Source organism: Hydra viridissima, unplaced genomic scaffold (assembly GCF_058129835.1).
Source record: "Hydra viridissima isolate aposymbiotic clone 2 unplaced genomic scaffold, HvirCarnegie_v1 scaffold_4, whole genome shotgun sequence".
NCBI lineage: Eukaryota > Metazoa > Cnidaria > Hydrozoa > Anthoathecata > Hydridae > Hydra > Hydra viridissima.
In genome coordinates this window covers 6,094,892-6,111,374 of record NW_028324303.1, presented here as the reverse complement: position 1 = coordinate 6,111,374, position 16,483 = coordinate 6,094,892, and the positions used below count along the sequence as shown (strand labels likewise).

Sequence of the window (16,483 nt, the reverse complement as noted above, 5' to 3'; positions counted from 1 at the left end):
AAAAGTTTAGCATTTCTCAATGATCAGATTTTAGACTTTTTGTCCGGATGATTAAATCTAGATGATCTCATGTCAACTCAATCAGATTTAAAGTCGACGATAGAGACCCTTGTTCCATAAAATTGAACAATCTTCTTTATTTTTTCTACATTTGAAAAGTGCTCATAGTTGTTATCTTCCTGAAGTACACATCACTAAACTCTAAAATCTGTTTGATAAATCTCACGAGTTACCCTGATTTTAACAAAATCACCAACCTTATTGTTTCCAAAACAGTTCTAAATCATCAATTAGTTCACTTCCATGTTTGGAATAATGTACTTATCCACAAGTTGTTCACCCTTGCATCGTTCAAATTATTTATTTGAAACATTGTCGTGTTCGTGTTTTGTAGTCCAAGCGTATCTTTTATTTTTTTATTTTTTGAGCGTGTGTCAGTGGTTTTTTTAATAGTTGCAATACATAAGAACCTATTTTGTTTTGCCTCATCTTCTACTGTTACTTCTACAACTTATGATCAATGTAATTTCCTGTTTTCAACAGAACAAGCAGTTTTTGCAAGTAAACCTTTTTCTTCAATATTTAAAGCATCCATAAGCAGTCTAAACTCGGATCATCGGTATGAATGCAAAGAGTGTGTACCACTTGCACCCACCAAAATGCACCATTTTGACTTCAGTGAAGCAAACGTTGAGAAACTTTGTAGCTATACTTGATTCACTTCTTTGTAAAAAAAACATACAACTATTTAAGCATAAAAAATTTTTTGTCTGTGAGTGTTTCTCTCAATACTAAACATGGTCCTTTTTTCATGACAATGTTTTTACAAAAATAACTATACTGATGTTTTTAATGTTTTCTTCTACTTCTTTGGGTAGAAACCTATACACACTTGAGGATAGAGGATAGAAACCTATACACACTTAAGGAATAAAAGCTATCTAGCTTTCTTAGCTCAGTATTCAGTATCTTTACACGTTGACTGCCAAAATACGGCAAAATGCGGCAAAATACGAGTTTTCTTGTAGTTGGCAGTCAAAATACGAGTTTTTTGTAGTTGGCAGTCAACGTGTTAAAAGCTTTTTTTTGTTTACTGACCAAAAAATCCTCCCTAAACTATGATGTCATCAAAAAATAACTTATTACCACGCGCAAGTCTTTCATACATCCTTTCCTCGCTACGACTCTGCACTGTTCAATAAGTTAAAAAAGATTTCCAACTTATGATACTTGCAAAGCGCAGTTCAAGGCTTTTTTTTTATTTTGTAGATTTCAAAAGTTGGCCCTTCTGATTAGATCTTTACAAAATAAAAAATGTTTCTTTGTTTTTAACAATATTTGTACTTCATGCAAAATCGTTATTTTAAAAACTGAGCAGTAGAATGCTTCGTTGCTGTTTTTGCAATGGCTTCTCATTTAAATTATAGTTTGTCTCATCTTTTAGAGCTTACGCAATTGAAACGTTGCATAATAAAACTGAAACGTGAGTACTTATTTTTACGTATATTCAACTTTTAAAAGAGTGTTTCGTAAAAAAATCTAAAAAAAGTCTGTTGTTTTTCTGCACTGAATGACTTTGAAAACAATTGACCTGAATTAAAGTTCCAATTCTGAACTGAATTGCCGATAATTTTTTACTAAAATTTTTAAATTATTTTTTTTTTACTAAGTTGTTAAAAATCCTAGAATATTTCTGAGTCAATAGTAGCCAAAAACAATAATACAATAATGTTAATTTAAAGAAGCTTTCCATTAGTTTAGACATTTTATTGGCTTAAATAGGTGTAAAGTGCTCTAATATTACCACAGGGAATATTTCTTGTGTTATTAAACAGTGGGCTTACAGTGTGACTAAGTGTTACAATAAAAACATGCTGGTAAGAAAACTTTTGAGTAAGTTTTATGTTTAACATTTTATTCGAGATATATAAATAATATTTTATTTTTACAAATTTAGTTTTTTTATTCCGTAAATTCTTAACATTATATGATAACATATATGTTGTTATATATGTTTTTAATGACAATATATATGTTGTTATATATGTTTTATATGACAATATATGTTGTTGTATAGTGTTCTCATACTTGTTAATTTTTCAATTCCACTTTTTGGAACTTCGCGATTTTTTAACATTTGTGTTCAATGTTTTATCAACTTTAACAACCAAAATTTTTTCTTAATAGAGGGAGAGAGAGGGAGAGAGAGGGAGAGAGAGGGAGAGAGAGGGAGAGAGAGGGAGAGAGAGGGAGAGAGAGGGAGAGAGGGAGAGAGGGAGAGAACAAGAAAGAGTGAAAGAGAACGAGATTTCCTGTCGAAAAAATATTCAAATTCATAAACGTTTACGAATTTTCTGCGGCGTAAATTTCGCTAATCCAAGCTTCAAGTAAAATTTCTTTGTTTATAAGTTATTTAACAAACATTGCACAATCAGGACCACATCACAAACAATCAGGACCACATCACAAACAATCAGGACAATTAAATTGCACAGTCATTAGCTTTTTTTTGCAGTTTTAAGTGCTTTAGTTTTTTTGATGCCAATTTGTGGAACGCAGTGAGTTTTATAGAAAAAAACTCTGTTAAGAAATAAAGTCTATTTAACTCTGTTAAGAAATAAACTCTGTTAAGAAATAAAGTCTATTTAACTCTGTTAAGAAATAAAATCTACAGAAATAAAGAACTTTAACATCTTTTGTTAGAAATTTAAATCTTTTTTTAAATGTCATTTCATTTTTCTGAAGTCTTTAAAAAACTGTTAGAGTTGATTTTGAATCTCCTAAAGACATACTTTTTAATCTCGCTAACCATTATTAAAATATTCAAAGGGCTTGTAAAGTTGTTAAATATTTAATATCTTTATCTGCTACAGATAAACATTTGCACTTTCTTTACGATTTAATCTTTGAAGTTTTTTTTTTGATCAGTTAAATAAAATTTTTGAAGGAAATATCGTTTTGAAGTTAAAGTGATAACAAATTTTTCTAGGTATTTGAACCTTTTTTCAACAAAACGTGTCAGTGACAAGTAAGATTCAATTTTCCTATTTTCCAACCTTTAAAAAAATCCAAAAAACGTGGTTTCTTTTTAGATATTCTTTGAAAAAATCAAGATTTGTTTTTAAGTTTGTGTTGGTTGAGGAAAACTTTACTTTAGTTTCTGATTCTAAAATATGAACGAAAATACAAAAGAAAACCTCGTTTGTACTTTCAGTTATAAAAATAAAAAATAAAAAAATAAAAATGTGTCAGTTATAACATTCGTTGATGCTATCAACATGTCAAATGGTTCACAGGCTCTGCAACTTTTCTGACAGCGAAATATAAAATGAGTTTAATCATTTATTTTACTATGAAAATGGCAAGATATCCACTTTGGAAGAACCGACTGATGTCGAACTGTAGTTCCAATTTCGTTAATATGTTTGCAAAAGTTTTTGCGAAAAATATTAAGTGTCTAACTACCTACAAAGTTGGGAATTGTTAACTATCTAGCTTCACCTACTAAATGATGCAATATAAATAACAGTTATTTTCTATGAGAAAAAGTAATGACGTTCAATTTAAATCTTTTGGAAAATTTATTTTTAAAAAAATTCTGCTCTTTGAAACAATAAGAAAGTTCTGTATAATATTCGTAAATGGTTCTGTGAGATAGTACCAAATAGTTTTTTCGTAAATAAAAAGAAACTATTTGACAGATGTTATCTTATTGACATTATTCCAATGCTTATGACGTTTTTTCTCATATAAATTATATACATAGTTTTTTTTCTATATCCTGGTCTAATACTTCATTATTGATCTCATCTGTTGTAAATACATATGTCTCTTTATCTCTCATCAATGTCCAATAAAAGTAGCCTTTTAGATAAAGATTTCTGTTACTGGTTAATTAACGCATTATTTTACAATTATAAAATAAGATATTTTTTAACGAAGGATTTCAATTTTTAAAAAATATTAGGGAAATCGAAGTTAGCAGTGTTTTATCGAATCCATTATTACAGTCGCTTCTCTCTTTCTTTCAACAAGGTATGAAAAATTTCATAGTTTCCTATGTTTTATAATATATATATATATATATATATATATATATATATATATATATATATATATATATATATATATATAAAACATAGGAAACGGATGTACATGCTAAAAAAGTTTATCATTAAACCATATGGAATTTATAAATAGACGATCTTTACGAAACATTTGGTTTAAAAGGAACACGATTATATTAGATGTGCGTATTATATATTTATATTAGAATTTGTATTCGTGCACTGTACAATGTAAACTCAAATTAATAGATAAACAAAATTTTCTTTTTTTCATATAAATTTATTTTAATTTTGATTGTTCGCATTGTCATATAACCTTTTTCCGCTGAAAAAATGTCACAGAAATTGTTCAGTTTTGATGTGCAGATGTGCAGCTAATTTTCGTTAACTATCGTGATCATATTTGTTGCGTGTTGTTAATTTTAAATGTTTGCTGTTTTTTTAGCTCGAGATTAAAATCAAAATTAAAAATCAAAATTAAAAATTATTAACTTTGTTAGATCTTTTTGGATATTCGGGAAATAAAATGGGATTTCGAAATTTGATGGCATTTTTAACTTTCTACAGTATTTTTTCAACACAGGCTACAAGAGCGGTAAGTTTTTTCTAGTTAAACAGCGACTTTTGAATAATTTTTACACAAACATAAAAACACCTAAGCACTCGCCCAGATCCGTTAACACGAATATACAGAGAGGTTAAGAGAACACAAACTCCGATACACGTGCGATCAGCATGGTAATTTAATTTCCTTTTTTTTATGAATGTTTTAGATATTTGATCGATGCTTGTCTCACGAAGATTGTTTGAAAGGATTTTGTTGTGCGTATGCTTTTCGGGTTTCACAAACGAACGGATTCTGCATGAGGAATAAAGTTCTTGGGGAGCCTTGCAACATTAGTTTTTTGGTGACTACTTTTCCTTTTCCTTTTGTTTCACAACAATACTGTTGCATTTTATTTTAACTTATTCGCAAGCCTTTTTACAGCTGATTTACTTCAGTAATTTTAAAAATGACTGTTAAACTTGAATTAGTAGGATTTGTCTCAATGTTGTCTTGATGTTGTCTCGATGTTTCTTAGATTCTAGTTGCATGCTATTACTTGCAGATTCAAGCTTAAACAGAAACCCATTATATTTAGAAAGACGAGGTGTTTACATGCGGTTGCGATTACGGGCTTACTTGTGCTGCTCCTGAAACAGTACTGAAAACTAAAGTAAATAAGAGTTTGCAGGCAGAACCGAACAAATACAGATGTATGAAAATTCCTTACGAAACTAAGGAAGAACTTGAAAAAAAAAAAGTGAACTTGAGGTAAAACTTCGTCGATGAAAATAAAATTAAAAAACTCGACCTAAATTAGTTAAGATATAAAAAAAATAAGAAAACTTGAGAATATTGTACTTTTTTGAGACTATTAAGTCAATTTGCCTCATCAAACATGTATATCAAAATATTTATATTTATGTATTGGAAAAGTACTTTCAGTTTGAATGCGTAACTTTAAAAATATAGTAAAAACACCCATAATGATAGCTCATAGAAGACACTTGCAATGATGAAAAAAAACTCACTGCAAGGTAGAAACTTTGAAAGTTATTCAAGGAATATCAAAGCTTTTTATCTAAAACTCCTTGCGAGAAAAGACTACAATGTTTTTTTTCTTGTAATTTTACAACAGCTTATAGAGTAATCACTACACGTTAAAACGATGCGAAAACCCAGTCAAAGTACAAACTGTTCTAAAGTCATGGGAAGATATACACAAGTTAAATTGTGTTAAATTATACATATAAAATACCATATTATCGTATCACCAAATATGCCACAGTATAATCTGTTATGGTATCACCAAGCATGATCTACCGCAAGAAGTCAGTCCGTGAACGTTGAAGGAAACGTTGTCTACTTGAAATAAAATTGTTTTAAAAGAAGCCTTTTGCTATGAGAAGTGATTCAGTATTTTAGTAAATTTTAGGATACCAATCGATTTGGTATCCACGTGATTGTCTACAACAAAAGCAATAATTCTCTTCTTGATATTTTCTGCTGCACCGATTACTGTAATCGATCCAATGTGATTCATGTTGTAGTACCAAAGTTATATTTCTTCATTTTTACTTATCTTACTGATAAAGGCAAAAATGGAGGAATATTTTTTTTTCATTCTTGACTGAGTTAAGATTTTCAAGTATAAATCTTTGATAACATTTGGTGTCATGGTATGCTTTAGTTCACTTTATCTCCTATCTCTTTCTCTCCTTACAACAAACCTTGAAAAAGTTAAAATTTAATATAAAATCAGCAGGCTATAATACAACCGATTCTACATATCTGGCACATGTTCCTGCAAATATCGTAGGCCTTAGTCTCATGTTGCTTAATCTGTCAGCTTCCTGTACTTTGCGTTTATAATTTTTTGGTACAGGTCCAAAATGATAGACATTTTAATAGTTACAAAACATATTTAATGAAGAAATTTTGTCAATTAAACACAACCATCTAAAAAAACCATTTTCTTCCTGATTTTTTAAAATTTTTTTTTTAAAATAAAACGACCGGAAGTTTATTAAACTTTTTTTAAAACTTTTTTTTTTGTTTAATTATTCTTTCTCTTTTTTTTGTTTAATTATTCTTTCTCTTTTTTTTGTTTAATTATTCTTTCTCTTTTTTTTGTTTAATTATTCTTTCTCTTGTCCCATTAAATGTTTTCCTAAGTAATATTTCCATTAACATATATGGAAATTTAGAGGTAAAAAAGGTAAATTAGATTGAGAAGTAGGACTAAATGATATTTCCAATTCAAACAGAATTTGCTATTCTATTTAAATTCTTTTCCGTAAAATCCTGGAATTATTTCCGTTTTCAATGTAAAAGCTATCATAAGATCATTTAGCGTTTTTTAAAGGAAGATATGGGGACCTAATCGAAAGACTTCCTTCCTCTCCCCAGACACACAAAGAGACAGATAACATGACATAAGTACATTACAAACTCGCTAAGAGATTGGTTTCATTAAGTACTAACAACGCCTACGCTACAAAAGCACTTTCAACATCTTTTACCAAACTTCTCTTTATATTTATTTCTTTTTTTTAAAAATATTTCTTTTTTTATTTGTTTAATTAACTGAGATCTTTTTTTTCTTCATCTAAAAAAAGTTGTTAACTTACTCTTTCCTATTCGAACCACTGGTCTTAAAACATAACTAGATAGCGCAATCTGTTGTTTTCTTTTTGTTTTTTTTTAAAAAAAAGTTGAACCCAAGTTGGCCACTCAAGATGTCGGCGATCAAAGCTTTTAGTGGTGATCGATTTACATTTTATAAGGCTTTACAGAAATACGAAAGGAAATAATTAGACGGAGTTATTTATGAAAAAAAAACTAGACAATCAAATGAATTTGTTAATAATTGAAAGAAATTATATGATTTAAAAAAAAAAGTTAGATAATGAAAGAAATTATTTATGTAAATATTAAAGATCAAAATATTGAATATACTTTTTAAGTGCTATTTACGATTAAAAGTAATATTTATATATAATTTATGTACCTTTTAGTTCTTAGTTACCCAACGTAGTGTGCTAGGAGGTTGATAACATAACTGCATTGTAAGCGGAAATTATGTCTACCTACAATTTTGATAAATCCTATATTTTCTATTTTTGTAGCAAGATACCAGATATTTACATGTTGCATGAATTATTAGCTGAGTGCTATGAGTACACACAACTCAGAGGTTCATTCTACGATTATCTAATTCATGAATGTTGTTAATTAATGGATATATTATTTAATAACAATAATTTATACAAAATATATATATTTTTATATTATATTTATATAATATAATATATAACATTTTATTTATATAATATTCTTTGTAAAATTCCAGCTCTCACCTATCGAGTTTTTGACTTGTTATTCAAAACGACTTTAAAAATTATTAAGGCAACTTTTTGATAACATACATAATGTATGTCATCAAAAAATGTATGGTACATATAAGTTTATGTCTTTAAATGTTAATAAAAATTATCCCTTAACGTTTTGGAATAATCACTCCTAGTTTAAGATATAAATGCATGTAAAAGCATCTTTAAAAAATTTCCATAATTCATATTGTTTAATAAATTTTTGAATAAAGAAAAATTTAAATCATCTGTTATACTTTTTTACCTGTATTATTTACTCTTATACTTGCTGTCATATATTATTATATATCGTCATATGTCATATATATTATTATTATATCGTCATATGTCATATATATTATGGCTACAGTTATATAGAAATTATATAACTTTATCATGATGCCAAGTTGCCAAAATATTTTATCTTAAAAAGAAATTCAGGTGTCTACCATGCAGTTGTGTTATTAACCTTCTAGTACACAGCAATATGGGTAGTTAAGAACTAAAAGGTAGATAAGTTATATAACAAATACTAGTTATTTCAAATTTGAGATTTCAACACAAGCAATTGATAAATTACTATGCTGGCAGCTGCCAACAGTTCTAAGTTAGTTAGCAATTATCATTTTAGACCTAATAAATATGTTTCTTTGGTCTGAAATGAAAACGTATGCAAATACTTTTTCTTTACTACTATTAAACAAGCTAAATCTCAACAAACTAAAATTAAAATTTGTACTTAGTTTTAACGAAAATTTTAACTTCATTTTATCATATTCTAAAAAACTAAAAAACAGAAAAGTTATATGCAACAAGTTACTGTAAGTGCGTTTTGTTAAACAAAAATATATATATTTATATTTGAAATTTATGTAAATATGTAATATTCCGTTATTTTTAAGAAAAAAAATGTTGTATTAAACAAAAAAATAGATTTTTGTTTAAAACTTATATATTTATCAATATTTGAACTTAAGATAAAAAACTTCATTATCATCAGTTTCTTAATTTTCATATAAGCGTTCGTTTATTCCGCCGACATCTTGAGAGGCCAAAACTGGCTTCAAAAAATTTGGCGTATACGCTATCCCGTTATTTTTTTAGATCAGTGATTCGAACATTCAACCAAAGCTATTAGTAATCTTGATTGTAAAAATTGTCTCGATAAATATATAGTTTTCTTAGTAACTCATCTAAAAATATGATTTTTTAAATAATTCAACTAAAAATGTAGTTTTCTAACTCAATCAAAAATATAGTTTTCTAAATAACTCAACTAAAAATGTAGTTATATACTCATCTTAAACGCACCTTTCTATATAACTTAACTTAAACGCACTTTTCTACATAACTTCATACCTTAAACAAAATTAAAATAATAAAAGTTATTAAAAAATTTTTAATGAACACTTATCTATAAATAACTTTAAAATCACTATCGGGTGTTATTTCCGCTTTATTGTTAGTTTTGTTGTTAATTAAAGTAAATTAAAGCATAAGCATAAATGATTTTTATTGTTTCACGCTTAAAGTATCTTATCTATCGCTTAATTATTGACACTAAAGAACTTACAAAAAGAAATAGAAACAGTTTGTTAAAGTTAAAATTACTAAACTGTTTAACTTTAATAAACTGTTGATTCGATTTCTTTAAAGTAAAGACATCTCAAAAATGGAGAAGGTTTGTAAAACTAGAATCGAAAAGTGATATTCTATTTTTTAAAATTCACAATGAAAAAAAATCTGAATGCGCTCTTGCACCAACATCGAAAAATATCAAAAACTTGTGTGGAAGACAGCAATACAGACAAAGTGGCAATCATCAAGATTTTCCTCGGTCAGGAAGGCTAAAAACTGTAACAACAAGAGAAGAGCATTTTATTGTTATGACCAGCAAACAAAAGAGACGATTAACAGCACCAGAAATTCGTGTTGAAGTAAACAAATATCTGGAAAAACGTCTACCTCTTACTTCAGTTATACGGATATGTGAATAAATAAAATACGAGATTTTGGTACTCCAAAATCTCGTATTCTGTTTATTCTTATATCGGTACAAATGAAAACGATCCTTATCTCCTATGATTAACTTGTGAATAAAGTTGACGTTAATTCTTGCAATCTCCTAAAATTTGATAGCGAAATTTAGCCGCTGTTGCAAGTCTAATAGTTGCATATATGTATAAATATTCTAATGATTGTGTAAAAATTGAGCCTTTTATGGAAAAATGTTCAAGCCTCTATGAATCTCTGCAACAACCTCCGTGAGATTCAAAGTTTTTGAGAAGGCCTTCGATTCAATGTAGTTGGATTGTCCTCAATACTGCGCCGCACTTTTTCTGTTTTTTCAGGCTTACTTACGGAGAGTCTTCGTCTAAGTCGATACCTATCAGCAACAGAATTCTGTTTTCAAAAACACTTCACCAATTTAGTTAATCTAGTCTTAGTTAGAGAATGCCTAACATTTAAATTGCGCATAAAGGATCTTTGTGTTAAAATAATTGTGTTTATTTTCAAAATTAAATTCGATTATCTTTACTCTTTCTTTGGATGTAAATTTATTCATGGTTAAATTTCCGAAGATTTTACTTTATAATCCTGAAAAGAAAATATAAATGAGCTGTTTTCTGATATGAACAAAGAACTTTAATGCGTATCTGAGTGGTTTAAATGTAACAAATTGACCTTAAACCTTGATAAAATAAAATACATTCTATTTCACCCTATATCTAAAAAACGTTTTTTACCAACAACCATGCCAAAAATTCTTATTGATGAACTAGAAATAAAAAAGGAAACTTTTACTAGTTTTCTTGGCATTTATCTTGATGAGAATGTTACATGGAAACCACATATTGACTACATTCGTTCAAAGGTTTCTAAAAATATAGGAGTCCTCTATAAGTCAAGAAATTATTTAAACAAAACCATTTTAACCCAACTCTATTACTCATTTATACATAGTTATATTAACTATGCAAATATTGCTTGGGGAAGTACAAGCAAAAGTAAGTTGCGTACTCTTTACCGTCGTCAGAAACACGCAATACGCTTAGTTTGTTTTGAAAATCGACTTACGCATTCAAAGTTTTTATTCAATAATATAAAAGTACTTAACATTTATGAAGTGAATGTATATAAAATATTATGCTTTATGTTTCAATGTAAAATCAATCCGTCCTTACACGTTTTTAAAGATTTTATTACCTTAAAAACAAAAAATAAGTATACACTACGAAATGATAACTCACTCTTTGAAACCTTTTGTCGAACAAAATTCAATCAATTCGGTATAGCTTATCGTGCACCCTATCTCTGGAACAAAATTGTTTTACCTAACTTTGATTTATCAATTACCTTCCCAGTCTTTAAAAAGAAATTTAAAAAATTCATTCTCTTTAATGACAATATGTTGAAATACTTTTAAAAATAAGAAATTTGTATAAACACGCTCTAGTTTTTTGTATTTTGTCATTTTTATTTGTCTATATTTATTAATGGCTTAAGTTATATTCTATTATAACTTTTTATGGTTCTGGCGACAAGATCAATAGATCTTCTATCAGTTACCAAGTTTTTATTTAAATTAGTCTATATATCACGGATTTTATTGCATCACGAAAGCATATATCTCGGATTTTGATGTATTACGAGAGCATATATCACGGACTTTATTGTATTACGACAAATTAAATGTAAAACTGAAAAAAAAAAAAAAAAAAAAAAAAAAGAAAATTAAGGTGTATTTCATTAATTTTCAAATAGGATCTTAAACATAGCTTAAAAAAAAACCAAATAAAATTGTTTTGAAGAACATGATTTGACCTTCAACAAATCCTAATCACAACCATTTTAATCTTAATCCTATATCTCAACTATATTGAACTCGACCATCTCATCCTTATCGAACTCGACCATCTCATCCTTACTGAACTCGACCATCTCATTCTAATTGAACTTCTATTGGACGAAAACGAGCTAGACAAAAAAAGCCATAACATGTGATCGTCATCAAAGAAGTGTGGAATATCTTAAAAAATAGTTGGGACAACATTTCATATTTAACCGTAAATAGTTTCGAAGCTCAGACTCGTTAAAAAAATGATTAAATTTTTGTTAAAAAGTTAGACATTTAACCTTGAAGTATTTACTAACATTAGACTATTTAAACCTTACAACATCAGTTAACATCATCGATGAAAACACTTTTTCAATATTTTTACTTAATTCCTGCGTTTGGTGTGTTAATTCCCTGTGTTGGTTAGTGCGCTGGTTTCCAAAATAAATATAAAAAAGTAGTATCTCCCAGCTTATTCCCACATTTTAATTTTTTTTTAAATTAATCATTCAAAATGCATCACATCAGAGAAAAAGCTATACAAGAAACTTTACATTAAAAAGAAATAGGAATTGTAAAAGAATAAGCATCTAAAATATTTGTATTGTAGTAACTTGATGCTATTGCAAGTAAAAATTATAACAAAAAAAAAGTTTTTAACTTCTATGTATCAAGTTCCCTATTTTGAAATATGTCATATTGTGAGAGAATTGTGGTTAATAAAAGAAACTGATACTAAAGTGAATTGGTTTAAAAATTTTTTACAATCGTTTTTTTTTTTTTATAATTCTGTATATTTAAACAGTATTTAAACCTTCTCATATCAGTTTTTATATTGTGTTCGTTCTTTTTGTTATTACATGAGTGGATTTTGATTAAATTTCTGTATGTTTTTGCAAACACCTTACCATGTTGATTTATTCATGAAACTTAATTTCCTTTTTTGTAATAGTTATACGGAAAGTAAAGCTATTACAAGAGTTTAAGAACATTTCAGGTTATTTATATTGAGAAGGGTATGTTGAATTACTTTCAATGCTGACTAAATGTGAGTAAATAATTCAGAGCATTCCGGTCTTGGAAATAATAAAATTTAATCCAAACAGTTTATGTAATGTTGAACTTTATGAGAAACTATATATTGAATTTTATCAGAACCTTGAATATTGAGAATATAAGAGAATATTGAGCTCAATATTCATCATAAACTTTAACTTTAAATAAACGTTTGAGGAATTTTTAAAACATTGAAAATATGCGGTTAATAAAGTTAATTTTGATAAATTTGCAATATTCTTTTAATAAACCTTATACGTTTTAAAAATGTAAGCTTTTATTGACGAGAACCATATGCTGGCGGTTTAAACGCTGACAATCCATCAGATCTGAACTTATGGTTATACCAGGTAAATGTCGAATTTCCTGAGTATTCGTCGTACGAATGCGCTCGATTGGTCGTTGATGTATTTAGTTTGCATGCGCATTCATAATTATTGCATTTGTTCAATGCCTGAGATTGGGATCTAAGCTCGCTTGCCGTTCGTTGATATTGTTGTAAGTTTGTATGAGTTTTTAAATGTTTGAAAAGTTCTTCTGATGTTTCAAAACGACTTCCACATTGCTTACTTTCCGACACCCAATTACATGTATACTGTTTGTTAGCCCCAAATTGAGACTTAGGGGAAAGCTGTTCTGATGTTTGATTCATTAGTGCAGTCCGATGAACTGTTTCCGGCTTAAAGCACTTTATACAGTTAGGATCACGGCAGACCGGTGAAGAGGCAAGATTATAAGGAAAGAAGGAATCTTTGTCTTTCTGAAGGCAAATTGAACACAGACATGCTGATATTGGTTTTGACTCAGTTATTGGCAAAGGGTCACTGCGGGGGCGGTTATTTACATAACTAAAATTTTCTATAAATTTTTTGTTCAGAAAAGGCGGAGAATTCTCTGACCAACTATCACTATTTAATATGAATTTTTTTTTCTCTGGTGATGTTGTTGAAAAAACTGAAGATGGCGAGTTAATTGTAGCAGGCAAAAAATACTGACGAGGAAAAGTTTCTTTATCAGATACCTTGGTGTCGATGTCGTAAGACTTGAATGCTGTATTAATCGTGTCGTACGGTTTAAATGTCGCACTAACTGTGTTTTTCATCTTTGGTTTGAAAGTGGACTGGAAGTTGCTGCTTGTTGTTAAACTGTTGTTTAATTTTGCTTTGTTGTTATTAGACAGTATAGATTTATGAAATTTTATTAGGTAGTCATCGCTTAAACTAAGTTTATCGCTTAAACCTTTATCACTTTTCCCAATGCTATTGCAGGTTGCGGCCAATAATACTAGCGGCGACGTTTGAGGAGCGCTGATCTAAAAAATAAAAAATAAAAATAAAAACAAAGAAGTTTTTTTTTGTGATCCAAAAATTAACAATTTATTATTTTTATATATTTATATATATAATTTTTAAAATATGAATTTAAGAAAGGATCTTAAATAAATAAAACTTTGAACTTCCTTAATATAACGATAATGAAAAATACCAAAGGTAAATACAAGTTTAAAGTTTACAGGAAAGAAGTCATTAGAAATATTCATATCAAACTTCACTTAAATCACGAACCCAAAGTTTTAAGCGCAATATTTAAAGTTAACGTTTACAAAACTTACTCTATATGCAGCGATTTACATTTACAAAATAAAATGAATTATCTAATAAAATAATTCAAATATTCAATGAAAAAATGGCTACGACGAAAGTCAACTGGTAAGTATTGCAAACCAAATAAGTAAAGAACGGTCAATACAGTATTATAAACTTCAATCCGAGTATGATGCCCTTCATACTGTATAATTACCGTGGATACAACTATGTATGGTGCTTAAAGTTAAACTGTCCCAAAAAATAAGAAAAATATCTTGAAAAGTTGGATATGAAGTTTTCAAATCATAGTTAAAGATCATCGCTAACATGTAAAAAATCTAAACTACCACGCAATAGCCAACAGGGAACTTATTTAATTGAATGCAATTGCTTAAAAAAATATGAAGGCGTAACTTTACAAATAAGAACTCGAGCAACACCTAAAAAGTATATATATATATATATATATATATATATATATATATATATATATATATATATATATATATATATATATATATATATAATCTTATAAAAAATTTAACAAAAAAACAAAAAAAACAAAATTTTTCCGTGCGTACATTTGACTGAAGATACTCCATTTGCAAATAAGAAGGTTGGCAAACCAGTTTGTCTTTAAGAAAGTTCATCGAAGCTTGCTGTTGTTGCAAAGATGCGGCTGAGATGGTCATGGTAATTTTTTTGTTTTGTTTTGAAGGTTTTTCTTTTACTAGTTGACATCAAATATGCCGCAGTAGACGACGAAGTGTTTAATATACGCCAATCTTAGAGCCTGTCAATTACTAAAAGTCTTATCTTCACCGATAGCCAATCATCTTTATATATCCTTAAAAGACGGTAATTTGATTGGTTTATAAAAAACACTAGGTTGTTATTAACAGTGATTAGTGAAAGATTGTGATACCATACACCCTAACGAGTAGTAGAAAGGCGGGATATAATTAAATTTTACGTCGCCATTACTCCCGCTGTAGACGTGAAATAAAAATTGTTTATTAAAAAAATTGCTGTCAATCAAATACTTACTTGAAGACTTGTCATAACCTCAAGTACGGTGTTTTGGCAAGAGGTCGGGTTACCGCATCCACAAATGTGCAACGTTACTGCTAAAACGCAATAAAACGAAAGTAAAGAATGTAAATAAAGATTAAAAATAACAGCAATCAACTTTAGAGAATTAGGGGCATTAATGTCAACAAATATTTGACAATTGTCATCAATATGAACGTCGTCATCGTCGGCATCCAAATGCTGTACGCTTGCTCTTGTAACTTAAACGTTGAATACGCTTGGTATAAAAGGTTAACCACTTCTTCTAATAAATACGCTTGGTATAAAAGGTTAACCACTTCTTCTGATGAAATTTTAGCTGTTACAATAAAAGTAAGCTCGACCAATGAGCTTACAATTATTTTGTTCATCAGATGCATCCAATTTAAGTTTTAACGCTTCAAAATATTTTTTAACAAAATATTTCTAAGTGAAACTTGTTTGAAACTGCTTTGCAACTACTTTGCAACTGGTTTATAACATCTTTATTACCTGAGACCTAAAAATTATCTTGTAGCAATAATAATTTTGAAAAGTTTAATTTGTATTTTAGATTGATTAAAAGTACCAAGAGTATTGACACCTTTAATCATGTATTGGGTATCTCTTATCTTGTATTGGGCACGGTTAATGAATTTGAAAAACTTTATCTTATTGTTTTACCAAACTTCTAAAACCTATTGGATGTATGCTGTCTTCATCAATCATTTTAAATTAAATTTTAAAATAACGTTTACAGTTTTCTGTAATTGTAGACACGTGTTAAGCCGAGGTCTAAATGGCGTCTTCGGTGTTTTAGAAGAGGTTAAATGGTGACTTTTCTGTCAGTTTCAAGTTGATCATCAAGTTTTAAGCTATTTAGATATCAATCGATTTTTGAACCTGTCTGCGTTTACAAGTGAGAAAACAATCGAACCAAGAATCGTAAAGAATTACAGATCAACGTTTTT

The 16,483-nt window shown here is 28.5% G+C and overlaps 2 protein-coding genes across 3 annotated transcripts; one reads left to right on the top strand and one right to left on the bottom strand.

Annotated features, from left to right (window-relative positions):
- The first annotated feature begins 3,884 nt into the window (after positions 1-3,884).
- Positions 3,885-5,456, top strand: LOC149889571 (uncharacterized). 2 transcript variants are annotated; one of them, XM_090086525.1, is made up of 5 exons: positions 3,893-4,035; positions 4,143-4,249; positions 4,568-4,662; positions 4,841-4,975; positions 5,210-5,456. In XM_090086525.1, exons 3-5 carry the CDS (start codon positions 4,594-4,596, stop codon positions 5,384-5,386), a joined length of 381 nt encoding a protein of 126 aa, XP_089942651.1. In that variant the 5' UTR covers positions 3,893-4,035; positions 4,143-4,249; positions 4,568-4,593; the 3' UTR covers positions 5,387-5,456. The 2 variants fall into 2 exon arrangements, with proteins under 2 accessions (XP_089942650.1, XP_089942651.1); XM_090086524.1 differs by lacking the exon at positions 4,143-4,249 and having other exon boundaries at positions 3,885-4,035.
- A 7,629-nt stretch (positions 5,457-13,085) lies between these two features.
- Positions 13,086-15,584, bottom strand: LOC145183475 (uncharacterized). Its single transcript, XM_090085972.1, has 3 exons — positions 15,510-15,584; positions 15,044-15,309; positions 13,086-14,188 (listed from the first exon to the last, which is right to left on the bottom strand). The coding sequence occupies exons 2-3, from the start codon at positions 15,152-15,154 to the stop codon at positions 13,154-13,156; spliced, it is 1,146 nt and encodes a 381-aa protein (XP_089942098.1). The 5' UTR covers positions 15,155-15,309; positions 15,510-15,584; the 3' UTR covers positions 13,086-13,153.
- Between the last annotated feature and the right edge of the window lie 899 nt (positions 15,585-16,483).

Coding starts and splice junctions, on each gene's coding strand:
- LOC149889571 (XM_090086524.1), top strand. CDS start 4,594: ATGGGATTTCGAAATTTGATGGCATTTTTAACTTTCTACAGTATTTTT. Junction 4,663..4,840: donor CAACACAGGCTACAAGAGCG/GTAAGTTTTTTC, acceptor TGAATGTTTTAG/ATATTTGATCGATGCTTGTC. Junction 4,976..5,209: donor CTTGCAACATTAGTTTTTTG/GTGACTACTTTT, acceptor CATTATATTTAG/AAAGACGAGGTGTTTACATG.
- LOC145183475 (XM_090085972.1), bottom strand. CDS start 15,154: ATGACCATCTCAGCCGCATCTTTGCAACAACAGCAAGCTTCGATGAAC. Junction 14,189..15,043: donor TGGAGTATCTTCAGTCAAAT/GTACGCACGGAA, acceptor TTTATTTTTTAG/ATCAGCGCTCCTCAAACGTC.